The 22926-nt window shown below is 41.2% G+C and overlaps 1 protein-coding gene across 4 annotated transcripts in view; it reads left to right on the top strand.

Annotated features, from left to right (window-relative positions):
* pbx1b (pre-B-cell leukemia homeobox 1b) overlaps nt 1–13280 on the top strand; it is a 48000-nt gene extending 34720 nt beyond the window's left edge. The window contains exons 3-9 of one of the 4 annotated variants that reach the window (XM_071524326.1): nt 4135–4379; nt 6463–6653; nt 7839–7974; nt 9600–9759; nt 10535–10623; nt 10835–10924; nt 13188–13280. In XM_071524326.1, the coding sequence (XP_071380427.1) occupies nt 4135–4379; nt 6463–6653; nt 7839–7974; nt 9600–9759; nt 10535–10623; nt 10835–10924; nt 13188–13280 (1004 nt within the window). Of the gene's footprint in view, nt 1–4134; nt 4380–6462; nt 6654–7838; nt 7975–9599; nt 9760–10534; nt 10648–10834; nt 10935–13187 lie in introns of those variants that run through there. The other 3 variants (XM_071524325.1, XM_071524324.1, XM_071524327.1) reach the window with 3 other exon arrangements.
* Nucleotides 13281–22926: the final 9646 nt, after the last annotated feature.

Here is a 22926-nt window from a genome sequence, read left to right as displayed (position 1 = left end):
CTTTTCTTGTCGTCTCACTGGGTGACATTTTGTTTTGCAATGTGTGCACGCAGCAATGAAAAAACTGACCAGTGCTCGCCATTCTGACCCAATCCATTGCTTTCATCATGTATTTATTGACACTGATGTATCCACACTGTATAAACATGTAGCGGGATGGAATCAATCGGTCCTAAAATCTCATATTCTGGGTGTTATCAGTAAATTCATCAGCTACCAAAGGCAATGAAAGAATGCTTTTATTCATATTAGTGCAGCAATAAAGCGTGGCTTAGGCCTCCTTGTGAGAATTGCTTGTCAACAACAGGAGGGAGGAATAAGGCATTGTCTGACAACAAGCCATCTTTGAAACGCCTCCAAGAGGGAAATGGCATCCATTAGAGACTTACAGAAAATGTGTGTTCGCTGAGGAGGAGGGGGGAGGGGGCTGGAATCACACACACAGATAATTGTTTATCCCTGGGAGAACCTTCAATGTTTGTCTGCGGGTGGCTAAGTAAGTTCACCAGCACTATTGGACAGGGAGTGCCCAACAGACCCAAGGCTCGAAAACATTAGGATGAATCAATTAGGCTGCCATTACCCAATAAAGTGGCCCTCACTGAGTCGTGTAATTATGACCCACAGCAAAGCCAATTTTATGGAAGCACATTATCCCTTTCTTTTCTTTATTAATTTTATTTGTTTGAGATAATCCCCTCCATGGTTTTAATTATGTGCTTTAGGTTCAGGGCGGAATAAATAAATCATCATTTGCTTCCATCAGACATTCGCTTCCAATGACACACACACACACACACACACACACACACACATACACACACACACACACACACACACACACACACACACACACACACACACTGCAGGACTGTGGTTTTGTCCTGTCCTGTGGACATTTACCGCATGCTTCTGCCTGTGTGGCCGATGTCCCAAACACTGGGAAACTTCCCATCACAAGACAAGAGATTGTCATCAACATATCTGTCATCGTTATTAGGATCACATCGATTAGTCACTTAAATTAAAAGCAACACCACGGCGTCTCCCCCTTGCAGAATCTGCATTAACCCTACTTGGAACAAGTTCAGTTCCTCATCAGACTGTATGATAAGAGCTGTTAGGAGGAGCTGATATTATAGGCAGCAGCCACTTAGCTTGTTCTCAGCTCAGAGGACACTGTGTAAGTGTGACAATGTGCTGTCAATGAGGGATGACAGTACACAGCCAACATGGCGTAATGCATTGTTCCTTCCTGGGTCCCTCCTGACAGATGCTCTCCAAGACAGCTGGATCAGCAACAAGAATGGAGCTGGGATCTGGGGTACGCACAAGGATAGGAGCACAAATGTGATGTGTGGCTGATTAGAGGGGGTATACAGATGTCAGCCGAGCAAGGCTTGGGGTTCATGTCGGGGTTTCTGTTAATTGTCAGCTGCAGAAACACTTTTAAGTGTTTACCTATTAATTTTCACAATAATACTCTGCCTAGCTTGTCTAGCGGTGCTGAACGCAATAGTTCCCCTTGCGTTTTGCTGGCTCATTTTGTTGTTGACCTTTCTCATTTCATCGTTCTAAATATGTAGGCCTACCAGAATTTTTTTTTTCCTCTCTCTCTTTTTCCCCTCCAAGAGATCTTCTAAGAAATGACCTGCTCTGGAACAGCCGCTCTCTTAAAAGACTGATGTTGGAGGTACTTTAAGCCAAGTAAAATAAACACTTCATGAATGTTAAGCTGGAACTTGGCAGACGTGATTCGAATCATTTTGTGGACACAGGGAATTTTTATGTTCCATTTTCATTTGACAGTCTAGACATTTTATGAGTTTGGGAAGAAATCCGAAGGCCTCAGTTTTCAGTAGAAACATCTGAGAAGGGCTTCCTCCCTTATATTTTTTGTGCTGGTGCACTCCGAATCGCAAAGTGCTGTTAGTCATTATTTAGTGACAGCTGTTTTTTTTTTCCCTCCTCCCATATTCAAGGGACAGGGTCAAGTGAGTTGTCCAAAACAATAGGCTGGATTTAGACATTAACATTTGGAACAAAACATTTTATGAATCTTGCGAGAATTGTAAATCTTTAATCGGCATTGGAATACCTAATGCACTGCAATACCTAGTTTTCTTCTTAAAAGTATGTGCTGCTGTGAGTTGTTTTTCTACCTAAAATTACTTCCAGAAAGTACAACTCATTTTACCCCACGGGATATTGTGGTGCGCTCTCATTTTAACACCCACTTTAGTCTGGTATTTATGAGGTGGTAACTATATAAAAAAAAAAAAACGACCTTACCACACTGGTGAATGTTCAGGAGTTGGCAAGCGGGACCTGTGGTGATGCAGCCTGCATAAACCAGTGTGGACAGGAGTTTAAGAGTTTGTGATGGAGCGGGTTCGATCGGGTCGCAGCGTGACGCGATAGTGGAGAGGTGAGGAGAAGTGTGAAGTGACCGGTCCATGCATTATCGGTGTGTTGAAGGAGTCTGCGTAATAAGACAGGATGTTTGTACAGTCCTGTGATCCAAGGATCCCCACCCCCCACCCCCCCACCCCACACACACACACCACCCCCTCCAAGCCCAGTACTACACTCAATCTACCTCCTGCCGAGCCCGTGGCCTGAACTCCTGACCTCTTCCACTCGCCAACAGTTGCCATGTTTGCATTTCCAGTCCACTTAAAGGGAGGAGGGGACTGACGGAGCTGTCCCCCCTCCTCCGCCCTCCCCCCCCACCCCCCCTCCTTCCTCTGGCGGTACAGCAGGCCTCATTCTCATCCCAGTGACCCCCTGCCCAGGCCTCCCAACCCGGACAGCAGTCTGGGGTTAATGCACCAAGCACTCCTATTGTCTCTGAATTAATGAAGTGCTCCCCGCTTGTCCCTTCTCATTCAATGACAATGAGACACTTGACAAGTGGTAACGTTTTAAATGGCTATCGACACACACGGGCCTTAAAGTCACCAAGTCATACCTCGCATAAGCAGCCGAGGCTCTGTAATGATAATGCCGGCTGCCTTTGATGCACTTGTCTTCTCTGGGAGCAATTTGGATCCTACCGCACGTATAGCGGGGAGAAGGTGTTTGATATTGAAATGGATGGTTCTCAGATGGAGGAGGAAGCAGCGGAGTCAGTGAGTGTTTTCACCTCAGAAAATGGAAGGTTGGACCCAGTCCTTCTAAAGAATGGCAAGGGAGACCTCTAGTGGAAGGGAGAGGCACTGCTCCTGCAGCGTTCAGCCAAGTCCAGTGTTGTTGACACCGTCCACTGTCGGGCTGTGGGATATTACTGGTGTCACTTATTGTGCAACACCAAGCATTGCCAACATATCACTTAGTGCATAGGCAGTGTGTTTCTGCTGAATGTGATGTGACAGGCAGAGGTGAAAAACAACACCACATTAAACCACGATGGATCCAGCAGTAGCATCTGATTTAGAGAAGTGTCATCACTGACTCCTAAGCGATGATACCTAACCCACATTTGGAATTAATGAATTTTATATGAACTAATGATTTGGAGTGATATGATTTGGCGCCTCGTATTGTTTCATCAAATCACATCAGGGCATCTTTGTGGCTCAGCCAGCTAAGGCATAAACCATTTACTGGTGACATGTTGGGTCTGAATCCAGCTCACGACCCTTAAATATATATTTAAAACATACTGAATAACAAACATATATTACTTTAACTGTTTACTGAAGTTGACTTTTCCTGTAATTAAACAAATTAAGTTTTATTATCTGTAGTCTTGCCAAAGTATTTAGCCATATTCTTTATTCAGGACCACAAATGAGTAATAAAAAGGCAGATGATTCATCAAAGGGATAAGCCCCATCAAGACAGGCTGCTCATAATTCCAGCTAGTCTGCACACTTTACTCTTTTAGTCTCTGCCTGTGTGTTTCTCTTGGCTGCACCGTACTGCATCGCTCTTTTCAAGCTGGTGTCTGTGAATGCACCGCCATACATTCAGGGATGAGAGGAACTGTTGTGCAACAGCAGCATGGGTGCAGCTCAGCGTCTCGGTGTCAGGCGTGGAGTCAGGCTCTGCAGCTGACAGCTTGTTACGGTGCATCACGCTACTGTGGGTGTGACCTTTGTGACTGACCTCTGACCTTTCCTGTCATTGTAGTGCTGAGTATCCGCGGCGCCCAGGAGGAGGAGCCCCCGGATGCCCAGCTTATGCGATTGGACAACATGCTGCTGGCGGAGGGTGTGTCCGGTCCAGAGAAAGGGGGTGGCTCGGCAGCGGCGGCAGCTGCGGCTGCAGCCTCAGGAGGCGCGGGGGCTGACAACTCTGCAGAGCATTCTGACTACCGGGCCAAGCTGTCCCAGATCAGACAGATCTACCACACAGAGCTGGAGAAGTACGAACAGGTGAGAACAGTAACACTGTCTGTGTATATGAACAGCAGACGAGCACAAACTGTCAACATTTCATTTGTATCAGACCATCCATAGGACTGAAGGACTGATCATTACACAACGAAAATGCAACTTTCTTTAAAACACGATGCCACAGCAGAGTGGTCTCCCAGTCACATTAATTTACTGTCTATAATAATAATATGTATATCTGTAATCCAGCTATCTATAATAATAATAATAATAATAATGATGATTATTTTATTTTTATAGCACTCTGCAAAACAAACAAAGTATTTTAGAGAGTCAATAAAATTAAAAGAGTGGACAAAGGATAGTAGAAATAGCATAAAATGAATACTCACAAAGTATTAGAATGTGAATTATTCTCAATCTTTATTCTATTCACAGTTTCAGATGGGTTCAGGCGAGGATGTGCAGTGTTCACACCTTTGGACTTTCATTTGGTAAAAGTAACTGCAAGGCCATTTAGTGATTTTTGTCTTGTCAGATAGCAGTTGAAAATCACCATTTGAGATTGTTGCTGCAATTAAAGCTTACAGGCACAAAATTACTTTCGCTTATTTTGTGCCATTTGCAGTGGCAGTTTTTCACTTTTCTCCCAATATAACTAGCACATTAATAAATCAGTGGATTTTACTGCATTATGGTGTGTTTGTTTACTAACTAATATCCATATGGTCAACCTTTAAGACAGATATGAATACATACTCTCTTTGATGAGATCCATATATTTTCTGCATAGCCTTGAGTTCTGCTTGCATTTTAATTTTCTAGAAGCCACAGCATCATGCCAATTTCAAGCACATAGGCAGGGGAGTGTTGATTGTGGAAAAGTCTGTGACTATGTGACCATTGCATGATGACAGTATAGGACTAATTATTCCAGACTTTGAAAATATTAAGGATTGCAATGTATTTAGGATTACAGTGTAGACAGATGGACAGGCAGCAGCAAGAAGAAGTCTGCTCCAGATGCCCTCCACCCAAAAGATGCAGTCATATCACAAACAGTATAATTTCATTTTGGCTAGGTTAACCTAGATATTACAGTCTGTTTATATCAATGGTAAGTAATTGAATCTGATTGTGCTGAGCAGGTCCATCTCCCCACTTTCTTTTAATTCACTTTCCTGAACCTTCAAATCCAGGTCTTTATTCCACACTGAAATCCTAGGCAACCCAAAGAGGAAATATTTCCAGTTTGAGGATCAATGTGGCTGACAACCCAGTCTTAACATATGGTGGCAAACCTTGTATACTTGACATAATAGTTTGCTGTCAGCATGAATTCATTATATCGCTTTAAATTCTGTTTATGCTAGAATAGTCCAGTGTGTGCAGTGTGTTGTATATTTATGTGTGTATGCCAAGTTTAGTCTTGAGAGGTGCTGAAGGGGTTCACAGGGATGATTTTCACTCATTGCCTTGATAACCAACGCATTCATGACAATAGCCTCCCTTTCAGATGAATGTGAATAAGACAAATAAACAGGCAGATAGACAGACGCACACAAAGACTGACACGGGTGAATCCAGAGAGAGATAGACAGGAAGAGAGAAGTAAAGAAGAGGAGACAGTAAGAGAAAGGAGGAGACAGAGAGTTAGAGTGTAATATCGTGGCAGATTCACGCCTGGTGTCACACAGGGGGATGAATGTAACATCGTGGCATGTTCGTCTCTCAGGGTGGCTACACTGCGAAAGTGTGCGTCTGAGAAGGGAACAGCTGTCATTGGTTCCTCTCAACACACTGCCATCACCACTTCTGTTAAATATGAAATATATCAGCGCTTATATTCCCCCATGGCTCTGTGAGAAAGCATGCCCCAGAACAACATTAAGCACAGGGCTTGATTTTCATTTTTCATATTTCCTCTGTTTGTACTTCTGTGCTTTGAATACCATATTCATTCTCTCTGCATGCAGATGAACAGTATGTTTCTGTAATGGTGAATTTGATACGGCCACATTCACAAATTAAGGCTTTATTCACTGGCGTTATCCGTTTCTATTGAGGGAAAGTGTTTTGATACACTCTCTGATTTATGTCTGTTTGTGCGTCCCCCTTACAGGCATGTAATGAGTTCACCACCCATGTGATGAACCTGTTGAGAGAGCAGTCACGCACACGGCCCATCTCGCCCAAAGAGATCGAGCGCATGGTGAGCATCATCCACCGCAAGTTCAGCTCCATCCAGATGCAGCTCAAACAGAGCACCTGCGAGGCCGTCATGATCCTGCGCTCCCGCTTCCTTGATGCCAGGTGTGTGTCCTTGTATATATGTGTGTGTGTGTGTGTGCTTTGTGTGCATGTGTGCTCATATTTTCATCTTTTTAAACCGTCTGCTGTGTTCCTTGCTGCAAATATCCTGCCAAGCCAACAATAGTGCAAACGCCTAATCATGTGCTTCCCTCGCATCCTCATATCCATATGAATGGCTGATGTAGGAGGCCTATCATGCTATAAACATGTTATATCACATGCTATTTTGCTACTTACCACCCATCTACACACAACATGCTGGGTAGGTTTGCATCTGCGGATACCATTTGGACCAGCATACACCGCGATTCTGGCCAGTAACAGTTCTCTCTGTGCTCCATAACGCTAACTGTTTCCCTTTTTTAATGTAATCGCTTGTTCCTTTTGATGCATGCTTTGGATTTGCATACATTTCTCTAAGGATAAATCTCACTCAAAGTCTGAGTTGGAGGCATAACATTTAAATGAGGCTTGCGCTCCCTTACAAAGCTCCCTATCTATTCTTTTGCAAATGATTGTGGTGGTGCAGTGAGAGGAAGGGAAGGGGAAGGAAGGGGAAAGAAGGGGAAGGGAAAAGCTTTCACTGGATGAGAGGCACTGCTATGCTCAGCTCCACTGATTAATCTACTGCTGGAGCCCATGCTGTGCACATTTACATATTCTCAAGCAGGCTTTTGGAGTGTGGGACAGAGATTTCAGCACAAATCTCCTCACCAGTGGATACACGGAAAGCGATTTTACAGGGTTCCCCTCCAGCTTATGTAAAGCCCTCTTGAGATGTGGCACATGCAGACACAACCTGATAGGTGCAGGAGATGGAGGGGTCAGTCAACTCATGGGTATCGGCATATGATATTTTTTTGCCTATTTTTCAACCTTATTAAGAAAGTGTTGCGTATGGGGCTTTTGCAGGGTTCATTTTTATTTGCACACCCTGACAAATCAATACCAGCAATATTTCATACCAGATCAATCTAGCATTGTTTTTGTGCTGCCATGCATTTTTATCATGCTGATCTGCTGCACTTATGTATACACTTATATGTGCATTATCTGTTTACTGTAAAATGTATATTCTGTGTGTAAAAATTAAGAGTATGGTTTACCTTGATGGTATGTATGTTATTCTGATTGACTTCTACTTGATTTTATTTCTGTTCTAACTACTGATGGTCTTTTTTTCAGACGAAAAAGACGGAACTTCAACAAGCAGGCAACAGAGATCCTGAATGAGTATTTCTACTCGCACCTCAGCAACCCCTATCCCAGCGAGGAGGCTAAAGAAGAGCTGGCAAAGAAGTGCGCCATCACAGTCTCCCAGGTACATCATAGAAGAGTGCACACACACACATACACACACACACACACACCTGTAGGAAGATTACCACACACACCACAGTAACCAGAAAGGGATGTGTAATTTGAACAGGTGAAACAGCTGTGAGCGTCTTGGCAAGTAATGTAATAATTCTATGTGTTTTCTGACTGTCATGGATACAGACAGCTCCTCTAATCTTGTAGCAATACCTTTTATTGAGACAAGAAAGGGTTTGGAGTAGAAATATGACATGTCATGAGTTTATAGTCGTATAAATCAAACAAAGCTATTTTTGACCAGTGACTATTCCTAGCTATTGAAGAAACTGATAACATTGACAACATTGCTATCACATTCAAGTTCTTATCTCATGAGATAGTAGACCAAATGTATTTACAATCCACAAAATATGCAAAATCTAAAGCACATTTGCACAATCTCAGCTATAACTACTGGTATGAATTGAAACAGGAGTAGCCAATCCCAAGGAGTTTCTCTACTTAAACTACCCACAATTCCTCCAAATATCAAGTGCATGGAATACAGATAACTCCTCTTTTGTATTATCAAAAGACGTTGAGCCACCCATTGTTGTAGTTATACATTACCATCTTACCGCACCATGGAAGTCATTCCTCTACAGAAAGAGAGGTATATAAAGCTTCCGCAGGGTGCCATCCCCCTGATTGTATGTTATGCTCGAGTAGTCGCTCAGTGTCATCTGCGGGCTAGTAGCAGTTTCCACCACAGGTTCAAGCACATGAGAGTAATCAACAGGGCCATCAGCTGGTCTCTAAGGAGTACTGCCACAGTCACTTCAGACATGCACAGTGCAATGTGATTTACTCAAAATCCTATAGTAACTTACCCGACATCTGAACATATATATATGCTTGTGCCAGCACTGCTGACAAGCAAAAAACTGTGTAAAATATAGGCACTTTGTTTTTTCATCCATGCATTCCAGCACTCAAGTTGTTTAATCCCTGTGACAATTGATATAAAGAGGGCAATGACAACACCAAGGTAAACAGCAGTTTGTGTTTTGAATCCATCATTTGGGAATGGATTGTTTTCTCAATTGGTTTCATTAATTTATACAAAATGATTTGAGGATGCATCTGGGCATGATTGTGGAACCTACTCAGGGGCTGAATGATTTGTAGAGTGTCTGTTTCTTGGTCGTAATAAAGGAAAATGTTTACCTACTCTGTGTATTGGAAACTTTGCAGGATTGATTCGGTTTTCATTTTAATGTTGTTTATCATTAGCGCTGGGATTACCCCCCTAGCTTCATCTGGGAGTCCATTAGCAGTAATGGGTGTTAGCGGATGTTGACTGATTGGTGCTTGCGTGAGTTCTGATGATAGCTGCAGTCATAGTGACATAATGAGACTGTTATTGGCAATCATTCCATCCTGGCACTAATGTGGATTCACAGCACCAGTCTATGTAGCCCCTACCCACCTCTGACAGCCTCAGAGGCTCTCTGCAGTGTTAGACATGCCATTAAGGCCAGACAAGCTAAAGACTCTGATTTCTCTCACTGCTTGCCTTGAAATTTGGTGAGGCTTTGTATGCTATGCTCACACAATAAATAATATGCATTCTGTTATTTGTCTACTCAGGTTTCCAACTGGTTTGGAAATAAAAGAATCAGATACAAGAAAAACATTGGCAAGTTCCAGGAAGAAGCCAACATGTACGCTGCGAGAACTGCCGTGAACGCGGCTAACGTCTCCTCACACGGAAGCCAAGCAAATTCACCCTCAACTCCAAACTCTGCAGGTGAGACTGGAGCTCACTAGCTCTGAGACATGGAACTGTGCATTAGTACAGTGAAGCAACTGCTATATTAAATACAGTATAAAGTTCAATTTCATTTCAGTGCTGTTGCTGGTGTTTTGTAAATTTGAAATGAAACTATAAGGATGTATAAGAAAGCAGCTCTTAGAAACATGGCTATCAGCTGGTACTGTTCCCTTAACATATTGAGTGGGTAACACCTTGTAGACCTCAACAAGTACAGCTACACCTTAAGCTTTCTCAGATTAGCCAACCTGAGCCCCATGCCAAGTCTCCCTATGCTTACCGCTCTTTTGACTTCTTCTCAATTAACATTGTTCTTCATGTATCACTATTTAACTCAGTACCTTTCATGTTAATATGCCAGATATATATATATATATATCACTACATCTTCTGCTATGCTGACATTTAATTCTCTCAGTTAATTCTTCTTTTGTACTGGTTGTAAGTTTGGATTAATAACTTTTTAACAACATTAACATGGCAATAACAAATGGCTTGCCACATGTTGTTGATGATAGAAACATATAGTTCAGACACACACCTCATGCTACGGGCTGCAGCTGCAGCTCTGTACCTCATGTGTCGGGGCAGCTCTCCTCGGCCCCGCTCCTCTCACCTGTCTGGCCTGCCGCCTGCCTGCTAGCTAACCTCTGCATGGTGCTCCTCCAGGCTCCTCCCTGGACGGGCCGAGCGGCTCACCCTGCTTGCCCTCTTTCTCTCTGTGATTCCAGTGCTCCCTCTCTCCTTTCAGGTTCTGCTGGCTCTTTTAACATGTCAAACTCCGGGGACTTGTTCATGAGCGTGCAATCTCTCAATGGGGACTCATACCAGGGGGCTCAGGTGGGAGCCAACGTGCAGTCACAGGTAGGGCCCCAAGCAGTGCAGCAGATACCACAGCAGACCCAGCTCACTGCCCAGTCAAGGCTGGTGCTGCCCAGTCTCAAGTGCAGCACCATACTCCTCTTGTCTTCTTGTCATCCCTCTCTGTTTTCTCTTGTGTTTCTCGTGTCGAGTCTGACCTTGCTTTGTTTGTTGTTTCTGAATGTTTCAGGTGGATACCCTTCGCCATGTTATCAGTCAGACAGGCGGATACAGTGACGGACTCACAGCCAACCAGATGTACAGTCCGCAGGGCATCAATGTAAGGAAAAAAAAAAAATTTTTTATTTTGTTTTCTTCCCCTACCAATTATTTCAAAGCCATAGGGCTCAGAATGCCACTTAGCGGGACTTGCCTCAGCTCCATGGTCACCTAGTTGATTGCTTCTGTATCGGTCATGCCACGGGCAGCACACTGCCCAGCGTACGCGGGCGTGCGGCCGGCCACACACATGCGGAGTCGCCGTCTGAGCCTGTCATGTCCGATCAGTTCTGGCGCAGCACCTGCAGCCACGCACGGCCAGCCGTGAGGGAACTGCACAAACAGGTGACACCTCCTGCATCGCGCTTCAAAACCCCCTCTGACCACCTGACCCTGATTAGCAGCCTAGGGCCAGAAGCTCCCATTAAAGCCTCCCAGGACACAACGCCACAGTCCCACTAAAAATAAAACCTCCAGCCCCTGGAAAAAAAACTACTTATGTGCCATAGGGGTGTGTTACCCTCATGTTTGTGTGTGTGTTCCGTCTTATTTTGCGGGAGAGTTCGGGCCCGTGTGTATAGAAGTGGGGGTTGTCGAGGGGGGTGGGGTTGCTAGCTGGCGGCTGCGAACAGCAGGGAAATTCACAGCGACAAGCCGTGTCGTAAAGGGGAAAATCGATAAGACAGACACAAGGAGAGCAGAGTGTGGACTTGGGACAGCAATCCAAGCGCATTGCTCAGATCATGTTCCTGCCACACTAATGGCCCTGACAGCGAGCCGTGGTGAGAGGACGAGGACGGTCACAGCCGCGGCTGGGTTCCTCTGCTGTCGTCGTCGTGCCTCAATGGCCATATGATAATCAGATGAAATGTCTCCTGTATAAAAACATGTATGTGTATTCAAATAGCCTTCCTGGCTGCTCTGAGCGCATCCCACAGCCAGCTGTGATAACCCTGAGAGGCCACTAACGTATTCAGGCCCTGTTCTCACTCAGTCCTTTGACCTCACAGATATGGTTCTCCTTGGACGCCTGCTTGCTCTACCACATCTTACAGTGCCACAATATGCTGTTTTATTCACTTTTATACCCTGTAAAGAAGCCTTGCAATGCATAATGTAAGAGTGGGAGATCTGTCTGCCAAGCTGTTTTGCTGTGATTTATGTAGCTAAGACTACTAAGTTGAAATTTTGGCTCTGTACTTGCCTTTTCTCCTACAATACGACTGATATTGCGTGTTGCAATTCTGTTTCTGTTTAGGCAAATAGTGGTATATTTTGTCAACATTTGGCCTGTTCATTTGATATATTTGCTCTTACAGCATTTAATTGCTATACAGTATGTTACATATGTGGTGTTAATTAAATATACTCACACCCCAGGAAACAGAAAAACACAAAATAGTTGTGTACACATTGTACAGACATTATGAAGACAGATAATATGGATGAAGAGGGGAAGAAGAGTTCAAGGAAAAGCCCTATTTGAAATGATGAAAAACTCCTCTCAGGCTTGATAATGACTGAGCAGATACATAATGCGTGTTGTGGTAGATTACAGCAGTAATTACAATTTTGAAATAGACATAGCGTCACCAAAGTCAGACATTCTGCGATCTGACCCCTCCATTTTTGATTACAGACTGTCTGCTGCGTTAAATAACAGGCTTGGAAATGAAAGGCTGTCGAGGACCATTTCCAGTTTTTCTGATGGCATGAAATGTACTATTAATATCCCAAAACGCTCTTTAACAGGCCTGTCTCTGGTACTGGAAAGGGCCTCCATATCTCTCATTGTATGTTAATTCCAATTTCAATGTCATAATTACTGTATATTCCATTGATTATGCTTGTTTTGTTTCATAGGCCATTTCATACAATTTCATCATTACACATATTATTCAACATGACAGGCATTTTCCTCAAGACTCAACTCTTGTACAGACATGGTCTTTTTGTTTGTTTTCAAGACAGAAAATGCATTTTCTTCATTAGATGAATTTGAGTATACAGTATATGACGGGGTAGCACAGTACAGTAAGACTCCATTTCTGCTTGGTTACCATGAATTTCTATGTCAGTTCTAATTAGCTCTAATTTGAGGTAGGTTAGTTTTTCCTCCAATCCAGATTTGGCTTAAGGCTGTGGTTGACTGTATATTGAAACGGTATTGCTGCATTACATGTAGCGCTCATACCTTGTACCTTGCCCTCAGGACTTAATTCACTGCACCTCAATATTGCCGTGCTGTGGATGACCCAGCTGCATGAGTAATGAATGTGAGCGTGCCGGATTCAATCCTCCTCCTGTCTCTCCCTTTCTCTCAGGCAAACGGTGGCTGGCAGGATGCTCCGACCCCCTCATCAGTGACTTCGCCCATAGAAGGACCCGGAAGCGTTCACTCTGACACCTCCAACTGATCTTCCATCTTCCATCTTCCACCTTCCACCACCTCCACCACTACAGTCCCATAACCCATAGCCCCCCGCCCCCCACCCCGAACCCCATCAGGACTGGACGTGACATAATGTAGTCACAAGGCAGGAGACATCTGGGGTCTGGGGTCTAAGGATGACATCATCACCATTACGGACAAATTTTCACTTTTCCTATCTGGACCACCGTGACACCGTTAGCAGCCTGTGTAGGGGACTTACTGTATATCCACACTTTACAGTTTGTACAGTTTCCACATGATGTCCATGTTGCCTCTTTGTATTTCTCTTACAGTATATTACACAGTAGGCGCACAGTTAGCAGTATATTGGCCCATGTCTTGTAAATTGAAATGCTTTCACACTACCTCTATCGAGAATAACAACAAAACAAACGACAATAACAAGCAAAAATCATTTGAAAAGGCTTGACTTTTTGTTTTTGGAAATTTTTGTAATTACTGAAATTTACACCAACCCATGCCCTGTCATTTTGCCTCTGTCTAAACTGTTATGGCTGCGCTCACAGATTATTGTTTATCTACAGTGCCAAAGTTCAACCCTGGAGGTGAATTTTGATAATGTTACATTATGCTTTTTTATGTCATGACTTCTACTCACATTTTTCATGCCATACTTTGTGAGCTATCATCAGAACTCACTTTTAGCTGTGTACCGACCATATTAGTCTCTTAATATCCCAGCATTCACTCTCATTTTACATAGTTTGTATTCACAACTTCTACAACAGACAGTGACACATAAGGCATTTTATATTTCTTTGCCAGATTAGTATGTTTTCTACTCATATGCAGGACAATAATATAGCAAACGATAAAACAAATTCAGTGTGACTCAAAAAGGAGTTTGGGTCCTAGCATGTAGGACCAATTAGGATCAGTTCCCTTCTCTTGAGGTATGATTTTCTGTATCCGCAGCATTCAGAGAGAATTGACTCAAGCAACTTTGAAAAATTTACCTGAAACACTTAATCGATGACTGCATTAGCAACAATTATGACACGTCAATATGTATTAAAGCACAATAACACCTAATGATTGCATTCAAGGGGTAACATTTGTTTTATGTCAAAGAGAAAACAATGCATAGGAAAATCTTTAGTAAGAATTAAATATAGTACTCATATATGGAACAAATAGTGTACATACAGTACATTATCACTCATTGTCAGTGTGCATCAATACGATCAATATAGCCAAATACTGCTGGTAACCAAATCCACTTGTGGGCAAAAAATGAATATCTTAATCTTCTTCTTAATCTTAATTATGATTTAAAGGTACCATGTTGTAGGGATTTAACACGTTGCATGTCTTTGTTCTGAATTTACATTCACTTTTCATTTGGTGCTGAAATAATTAGGGTGTTCATATTTTCGAGATTCAAGGGTCCTTTTGCTTTTTATTTTGTTCTAAAACGACACACTGAAAACACCACATTCATAAATATAAACCAATCCAAAATGTGAAATTAGATTTATGACCTTTGTTGTATGTACAGTATAGTATCTGGTCAACATATATCCATTATTACAAATAGTCCTCTTGAGATATCAGCATTTACCATACTTTGATACCAAAAAATGGCAGAATTTTCATTCTCTGCATTGGGATCAGCTTTATCAACGTTTTGTTTTTCCTCTTTTTGTAGGATTTTATTATCTATAGTACTATTGAGCGTCTCAAAATGCTCTAGTACTCAAAGCCAAAAAAATGCAGTTGGAATACAGTAGTGTTTATAGAAATTAAATGGAAACAAATACCCTGATGGCACACAGATCCAGATGATGTTTGGATATATTTTTATGTCTCCATGTTGTGAATAACTCATATCAGTTTTTGTTCTTCATTTTGATATTCTTTTGCTTGGTTACAGGACTATGTTTTATTTTTATGCTACCATTATATGTGAATTAGCCCAAGAATGCTCTATATATGTAGATATGCACCTTTACTCTTGTTTTGCATCTTTGAATTTGGACAGTATCCATTTTAATGCAGCCTTTCTCTACTGTTTTCTACTGTCAGACCATCGACACAAGCCTGCCTCTAAAATGGCTACTGTCCCGATGAAGGTGGCGTGAAAAGTTAGTGTTAACATTGCCCTGTGGCATTGTTTTTAGCTTAACTGAATCCTTACAACAACATAAAATCCAATCCCAACCAACATCCAAAATAGATAGTTACAGCGCCAAATTCACCACAGACTGAAAACCACTGGATTTTTTTTTTTTTTTACAGTTCTCAGTGCATTTGTATTTATTATACATGTATGAAAACATAGATGTGTCAGAGCTATAGTACGGAGGTCAACCATTGTGTGATTATTATAATAAGAAACAAACTCTGGAATTCTCTCTTGGTTCACCTACTCATCGCAGTTGAGGACTGAGTACCATAGAAGTGATCAACTTGTCTCCATTGTGTCTTCTTGAAATCAGTTGACTGAATTGACAGCACTAGCCATGTGGCAAACAGAAGGATTGTTTTTGCACCCCTCAAAAAGGCTTAACTCTACTTTTCACATTGCCTGTCAAATATTATCGAAGCTTCATGTAATGATGCTTTTAGTTTTTGAATATAAAAGGAAAAGAGACATAAAAAGAAAAGAAACTGAACAATTTGTAAAACATAAAATGTTTTATTTGTTGCATGTCTTTTGTTCTTCAATAAAATAACGTACTGCAGTGTTTTGAATGTTACTTCTTTTTTATAAGGATTTCAGAGTGAAATCGTGGAGCCTTTTTCTTGACAGGTTTTAACTTTTAAGATCTCTGCATATGTAAAAAGGTATCAAATGAAAAACTATGGTCTTTTTAATTCCAATTCAAAACCTGTTTTCTGTGGAGAAAAATAGCTAAAAGGTGTAGGTTTTATGGTCTCTTAATTTGTACTGGCAATGCATATCCCAAATAAATAGTTTCTTTTGTTGCATAAATTGCAGTTTTGTCATTTTTCACATCACATTTCATGCAGTCTTTGTAAATTCCAACCAGTGTAAGAGTAAATTTCCCCACACTTGGAAACTTGTGTGTGGTTTCTCCTCGAGACTTTTGTAATAGGGTCAGGGTCACAAGTTACTGTAGGACACAAGTTTACACGTTGTAGACTTGTCAGTCCCATACCTCTGGATAACGTGGCACGCGACACTTCCGGACCACGCAAGGCCTTTGAAGGCATTTTCTCACCGCTAACACAGCGCTGGAGCCGGGTGGAGCCGGCGAGGGTGTGAAGGGGACATTTTCACAGTTTTCTAAGTGAGTGAAAGCTGTGCGCTCACGGCAGCCAGACACTTCCTAACCCCCCTCCTCCTTGCCCACACCCAGTTGCTCCCTCCGAGGCATGGTTAATGTGCGTTCCCTGAAAGAGGCGGAATGTACACTTATCTCTCTCTTCCAGATAAATGAGACAGGATGTCTGATTCTGCTCCTCCGATTCATCTGTTTCTTTCTTTCCCTCCGCTGGAAGAGGAGAAAAGGGGTTGAAACATCAACTTCTGGATTAGGAAGGAGTTCCCAGGAGCATCCAAATCAGCAAGCGTGACAGAGACTGTGGGAGTGACATATGCAAACATGATCAAATATAATTACATGGGGATGTCTCCTTGTTTCTATCAAAGGGTTTCTTTTAGCCACTGTTAGAGAAATGAAAGGGAAGAAGTGCTGGACGTGCATGCCATGATTTATTCATGTGCTCCTACAAACCAAAAGGCATTGTGAGATTGATTTAGTAATTACATGGTGAAAAGGTGTAAATCCCATTCTGAGTAAAATCAGTGTATAGTCTTTTGAATTCCTCAATTCCCTAACAAATATGCGGCTAACATACTACACTGTAATAATGAACATTTTTAAGAGCACTAACACTGATAATTATCCATTTTACATGGTGAAAAGGTGTAAATCCAGTCATGAACAAAATCACTATACTGTTTCTGAAGTCCTTTATTCATTAACAAATACCTTGGCTGACATAAATGAAATGCACATAGGAAAATTACAAGGGATAGCCTTCTTCTTTATTCTTATTCTTATTCTTATTCTTATTCTTATTCTTATTCTTATTCTTATTCTTATTCTTATTCTTATTCTTATTCTTATTCTTATTCTTATTCTTATTCTTATTGTTGGCAGTAGTAGTAATATTCATCATTCCTCCCTCTTCTGACCCTCTTCACACAGATGGTGAAGGTGGATTTTTGTCAGGTGAAAGTGGTCAGCAGACACAAACAGTTTGTTATTCTAATGGGCTTTTGTCTATAGGGTGAGTAGTGTAAATGTCACATCATAATTACTCAACTGACTATAATAAGAGTCAAGCACACATACTAGCCTGTACTGACAATGGGCGCCACTCCCTTGAACAATGTTGTATTAGTCTATTAGGCTTTTGATGATGGGCCGATGTTCCTGTGCAAGCATTCATCAATGTCAACTATAACATTAATGAAATTTTGTTTAAATTAATTCACCCTATAATTCATCTGGCTTGGATGCATTTTTATTGAGGATCAGTTGATGAATGTAAATATTTTGATGGGCTAAAAGGAGCGCAAACCATTACCACCCGCAAAAGTTGTGGCGCAGTCAACTGTCTCCAATCCTGCGCCCAATTTACCAATACATGTCATGCAAATGAGGTCAGCACAATAAAGGCCTTCTCTGGTGCTTGGATTAAAGGCAGTTCCACAGTGTTCCTAATGTGACAGTAGACTAAAAGCCTTGTCCATTTCTCCTTCTTAATCCTTCTATGAAATGTACTGTTTATTAAAACTAATGCCTAGAATATTTCTTGACTAACTTAATCTGGCCTAAAAATAAGTAGTAGGACTATAGAATAAATTAGAGCCTGCTAAGACAACATTGGCTTGGTCTACTCTAATGAAACATTTCTGCTGAGATATTTGTGCTGGGACATGTTGCCCAATTCATCACTGAAATGAATATGAAACATTAAGAGCTTTAGCCATTACTCCACTGAGAAAAGAGAAACAATTTTTTGCTTCTGATTTTGTCAATTTTTGGTCATTTTCAAAATAGTGATTGTGAGATTATGAGAAAAAAAAATCAGAAGTAACTACCCATTGGGTTCCTTCCATCCAAGGCCTGGACATCATCCTCTTCAAGTTCATCATTCTTCTCCCTGTCCTTTCCTCCATTCTCTGCAGTCATAGGCATTCCACCATGCAATGCAATGTTGTAAATCAAACAGGCTATTTTGGCATAGGTTCATATGGTAAGACATGCTTTCTGCATGTGCATGTGCAATTTAAATAGCACTTTCTGGCTTAGTAAATCACTCAAGACTCAATCACTCACTCCATTTTTGTGCTTCACATCTAAAAACACCTCAAAATGCATATTCATTAGGATAAAAGCGCAAACCATTTGCACTGCAGTTCCTTACAAAATGCTTGTGCACTGGGTTAGAAGATACAAATTTTCCATTTTGACAAGAGCAAAAGCACCCACACATATGTTTAACAGAATTGGGCCTAAAAGTCTAATTCAGATCTCAACACAAAAGTCCCGGCACTACGCTCCTACTTCTCACTCCACCTACAGATATCAAGGATGAAATCAAAGCAAAGAATAGCAATATCTGCAAGACAAACAAAGACAAACCTGTTTGTCTGCCTTGACCTACTCATTGGTTTAGCAGACATCTGAGCATTTTGCTCATTGAAAATTTATATCAATCATCCCCTCAACCAGACTGCAATGCATATGGCACATGGGGCTCAGGGCTCACATTATATCAATGACAATAACAAGGTTCATAACAAGGCTGGCCTTATTCACAATGCATAATGTGCATCAGCGCCTGCCAGCACAATACACACACACCACGGCGATACATGCCTGAGGGAATGGCTGTGGAAGCAGAGACGTTGCAGGGTCTGAGGTCTGGGGGCACAAGATAATGGAGAGCCTTTGTCGCAGCTAAGGAGCCAGCTCAACGAAACCCTCCGCATTACAAGACTTTCTCTATACTGATGGAGAGCTCATCTTAGGAAACAAACACATAGCAATTGTGTTGTTGAAACAAATAACTGTAACTCAAAAAATTCAAAGGAAAGGTTCTCACTTGGATCTGTAGGAAAAGGGCCCATATAATTAGGGACTGTGGGTGTGTTCCAGTTAGTGGTGCAGATTTCAGATTTGGAAACGGTTCAGTTTGGCAAAGACTTTGGTGGATTGCTATTGGAATGCCTCAGTCTTGTATTGCCTATGCCACCCACAGATCTTTAATGAATTCCTCTGATCCCAAGTTTCATAAAAGAGACATTTGGAAAAGATTTCACAGATCAGGATGCGTCATTGCAGCCTTTCAAGTTATTTAAACCGTGGAACATTTGAATTAGAATTTGCAGTATATTTGCCCATTTGGGGTGTGGGAGTTTAAGGCTGTATACTGTTTCTTTATGTTTGCCTAAAGCTTCCACAATGAGCCAGATATGGACCTTATCCTGTTCTTCAAATATATGGAAAATATCCCTTCAAAACTGTGCCAAGAGATGCTCTTAATAAAGAAATGAAAATCAAACTTATCTCTGTAAAACATGAATCAAAAATTAAATAAAAATGCTAAATATTTTTGCTCTGATGATCAAGAACGTTTGGACACACTGCTGTTGCAATAATTATAGCACTCACAGCCAGAACAAAACTAGGACCATTCATGTCAATTCTCATGCAACTGTGCTCTAATTTGTTTTTTTTGTTTTTTTGTTTGCATCTTGCTGTAGGAATGGTAGCCTTTCTAAATGTTTTCCCTTCATTTCTGAATATAAAGTAATTTGACACATTTGTTCATTTCACTATTTTACTGATGTAAGCTTTAGAGGAAAGTCCTGTCTTTTCATAAGATAGCAGTGCTGATTATGCTGTCATAATGGATTTAGATCATGTAAGAATTGCCCAGTTACCCCAGGTTTGTGTTCCCTGGTATATACTGTATATTGTAATTTGGGAGGCAGCTGTCATATTGGGTTTTCCCATTACCCAATATGTACAGCTGGGCTCAGGCTAAGTCTAAATGCACTGAATGTCCCTCAACTAAGTCTCTTTCTCTTTCTCTCTCTCTCTCTCTCTCTCACACACACACACACACACACACACACACACACACAACCTTGATTTATTAATTGATATTAATGTTCAAATTAATATTCAAAACTAAGGGTGGCTTGACAAATTGTGTTTACAGAATGGGGAATGTCTTGTGGCTCCTAACAGTGAAACACTGCTGACCCCTCATGGTCTGTTCTGCTGAAGGTTCAGTATCATGTGTGCATGAGTGACATTAGGATCTAGGTGCAGCATGCCATTTTTAAGAAAATCAGCTAATTAATAATCTAATTGTATAGTACAGGAGAAAGATAATTGTCAGACTATGATGTCATAATGTCCATAGTGTGGTGGTAATGCTTTTGTGCTTTTTGTGCTTCCTGGGCATGCTATTTACATCGCTGCCTGAATATAAATGCTAAATCAATATTATCTCTTCTCTATTACACAAATCATAAATATATATTTTAAGAGGGGTTTAAGTTCTGCTGAACTCCTCAGTATATGAAAAATTGTCTCACGAAAACCTTGAAATATTACAATATGATTTCACCATATTCATACTTTTCATTCATACTGTTCTCAGTGATTTAAGAGCTCTGCTATAGTATACAAACAGAGAAAGAAAGATGTCTAAAACACACAGTAGATGACTCCTCTTTAAGCACATTTTTTGCCAGTCGTTATTAGTAAACTGGGATACAAGCCATTTGTAAGAAAGAACTAAACTAAGAAAATATGTGGATTTCTTTTTGAAACTTTATTAATAACTTGAAAAATAAATTGAAAAATTCAATAAAAATAGGTGTTATTTGTCCTTAACAAGTTACTAAACCTGAGATTATTCAAATGTGTAAATAACCTGTTTATTTATCAGTGGATTCTGGTATTGACACAAATTAACATTTTGAAAAGATATCAAAGCAATCTCTTTCTGGTGCCTATTGGCCTATGCTGGCTTGCTAGAATCATGCTTGCATGATTCTTGATATTGATGATATTGGATTAAATGATGAGTTGCTGATCATTTGAATCTATTTGCATATGCTGAATGAGACCTGTGAAGGTAAATCATTCCTTCCCATTAAAATGACTTACAGTGTCACAACTTAACATTAGGTGATGGACAGCGTAATTACCTCAAACAAAATCTGATAACATTAAACCAGATTTTTAGTATTCTGATATGCATCAGATGCCATATCAAAATATACAACGTTTAAAACCTAATTTTGTCCTTTTTTGTTTTTTTGTTTTAACATGAATGCCCCAGAATGCTGTCATACAGACACCTGGTGAATGCTGGACATGAAATCACATCTACACAAACTAAACTGAAATTCTAATTGCAAGTAATAAAAAAATAACGACGATAAAAAGTGCAAATCACAAAACATGCCATTATAGGTCTAAACCTAGACAATCCAAACTATTCTTATAATAAGTTTTAATGAGAAATTTAGCAAGGAAAGTAATCCCTCACATAAAATCATCCTTTGTAAAGTGCAAATTGAATGTCAGCAGAGGCGGACCCATCTTCTAACCCGCTTCATTAACACTCCCAGCCTCTCGTAGCTCCTGCACGACACAGCAAAGGAAGTGCAAGAACCTACTGTAACATCCTGAGACCATCATCACTTTATTGAAAAAAGAAAAAAAAAACACGCCTAACTTTCGCTCAGAGCAGCTGTGGCACAAACCTCACTGCAGCCTTCATGTTTTCTCGGAGGCTTGCGGGACAGGATTGTTGTCCATTAGGTCTTTTGTTTATAATTTAGAGCTCATCTCGTGGTCGTGAGTGTGACCTTGTGCAGCTTTGAGCTGTCTCAGCAGAGCAGCCCGGCCGTGGCGGCTGACACAGCGAGACGGGGACAGAGGGTGTATGTAGGTCAGCCATCGTCCTGCATCCTGTGACAGCAGCCTGGTCATTGTGCCTCAGCGGGACAGGGATTGGAGTGGACAGACCCCGAGCATGGAGAGGCCCCTCACACGTCAGCATGAACTTTCTCATTTCCTCCGCTTAAACACTGTGACATTATCAGGCCAGACAGAGCGACGTCCACCCTCATTACTCTCACCTTTGTTGCACTAAAAATGGGCAAAAAATATATAAGCGTGGGGAGCGGAGGAGGGGGCAGCGAAAATACAGTACGGGACAGGCATCAGATCATGGTGCGCACTGCAGCGTAGAAATGCATGGGATGGTCATTTGATGGGTAACAGCATCTCTTCCTCAACACACTCTCAAATGCACCGACACCAATAGATTCTCAATTACAAGATTCAAATTGCAGTTTTTAATTCAGACGTTTGCACAATCCGTTTGTAAGGAAATTACTGACAAATGAACCTTATGTGTTTGAGCTTTAACAGTGTAACAAAATGTACTTATTTATTTGGGTCTGACATCAATTTCATAATTTGTCCATAATCTTAATTACCTTGAGTACACACAAACAAGACGCACTTCAACATTTGGAAAGTTATTATTCAATACCATTCAAATAGTGTTTACAATGTATTCATTAAAAATCCAAGCAG

The sequence above is a fragment of the Centroberyx affinis genome, unplaced genomic scaffold, assembly GCF_046629955.1.
Source record: "Centroberyx affinis isolate AG114_WGS23_722 - 3 ecotype Tasmania unplaced genomic scaffold, CSIRO-AGI_Caff_v1 ptg001183l_1, whole genome shotgun sequence".
Taxonomy (NCBI): Eukaryota; Metazoa; Chordata; class Actinopteri; order Beryciformes; family Berycidae; genus Centroberyx; species Centroberyx affinis.
This window is presented reverse-complemented; position numbering and strand designations above follow the sequence as displayed.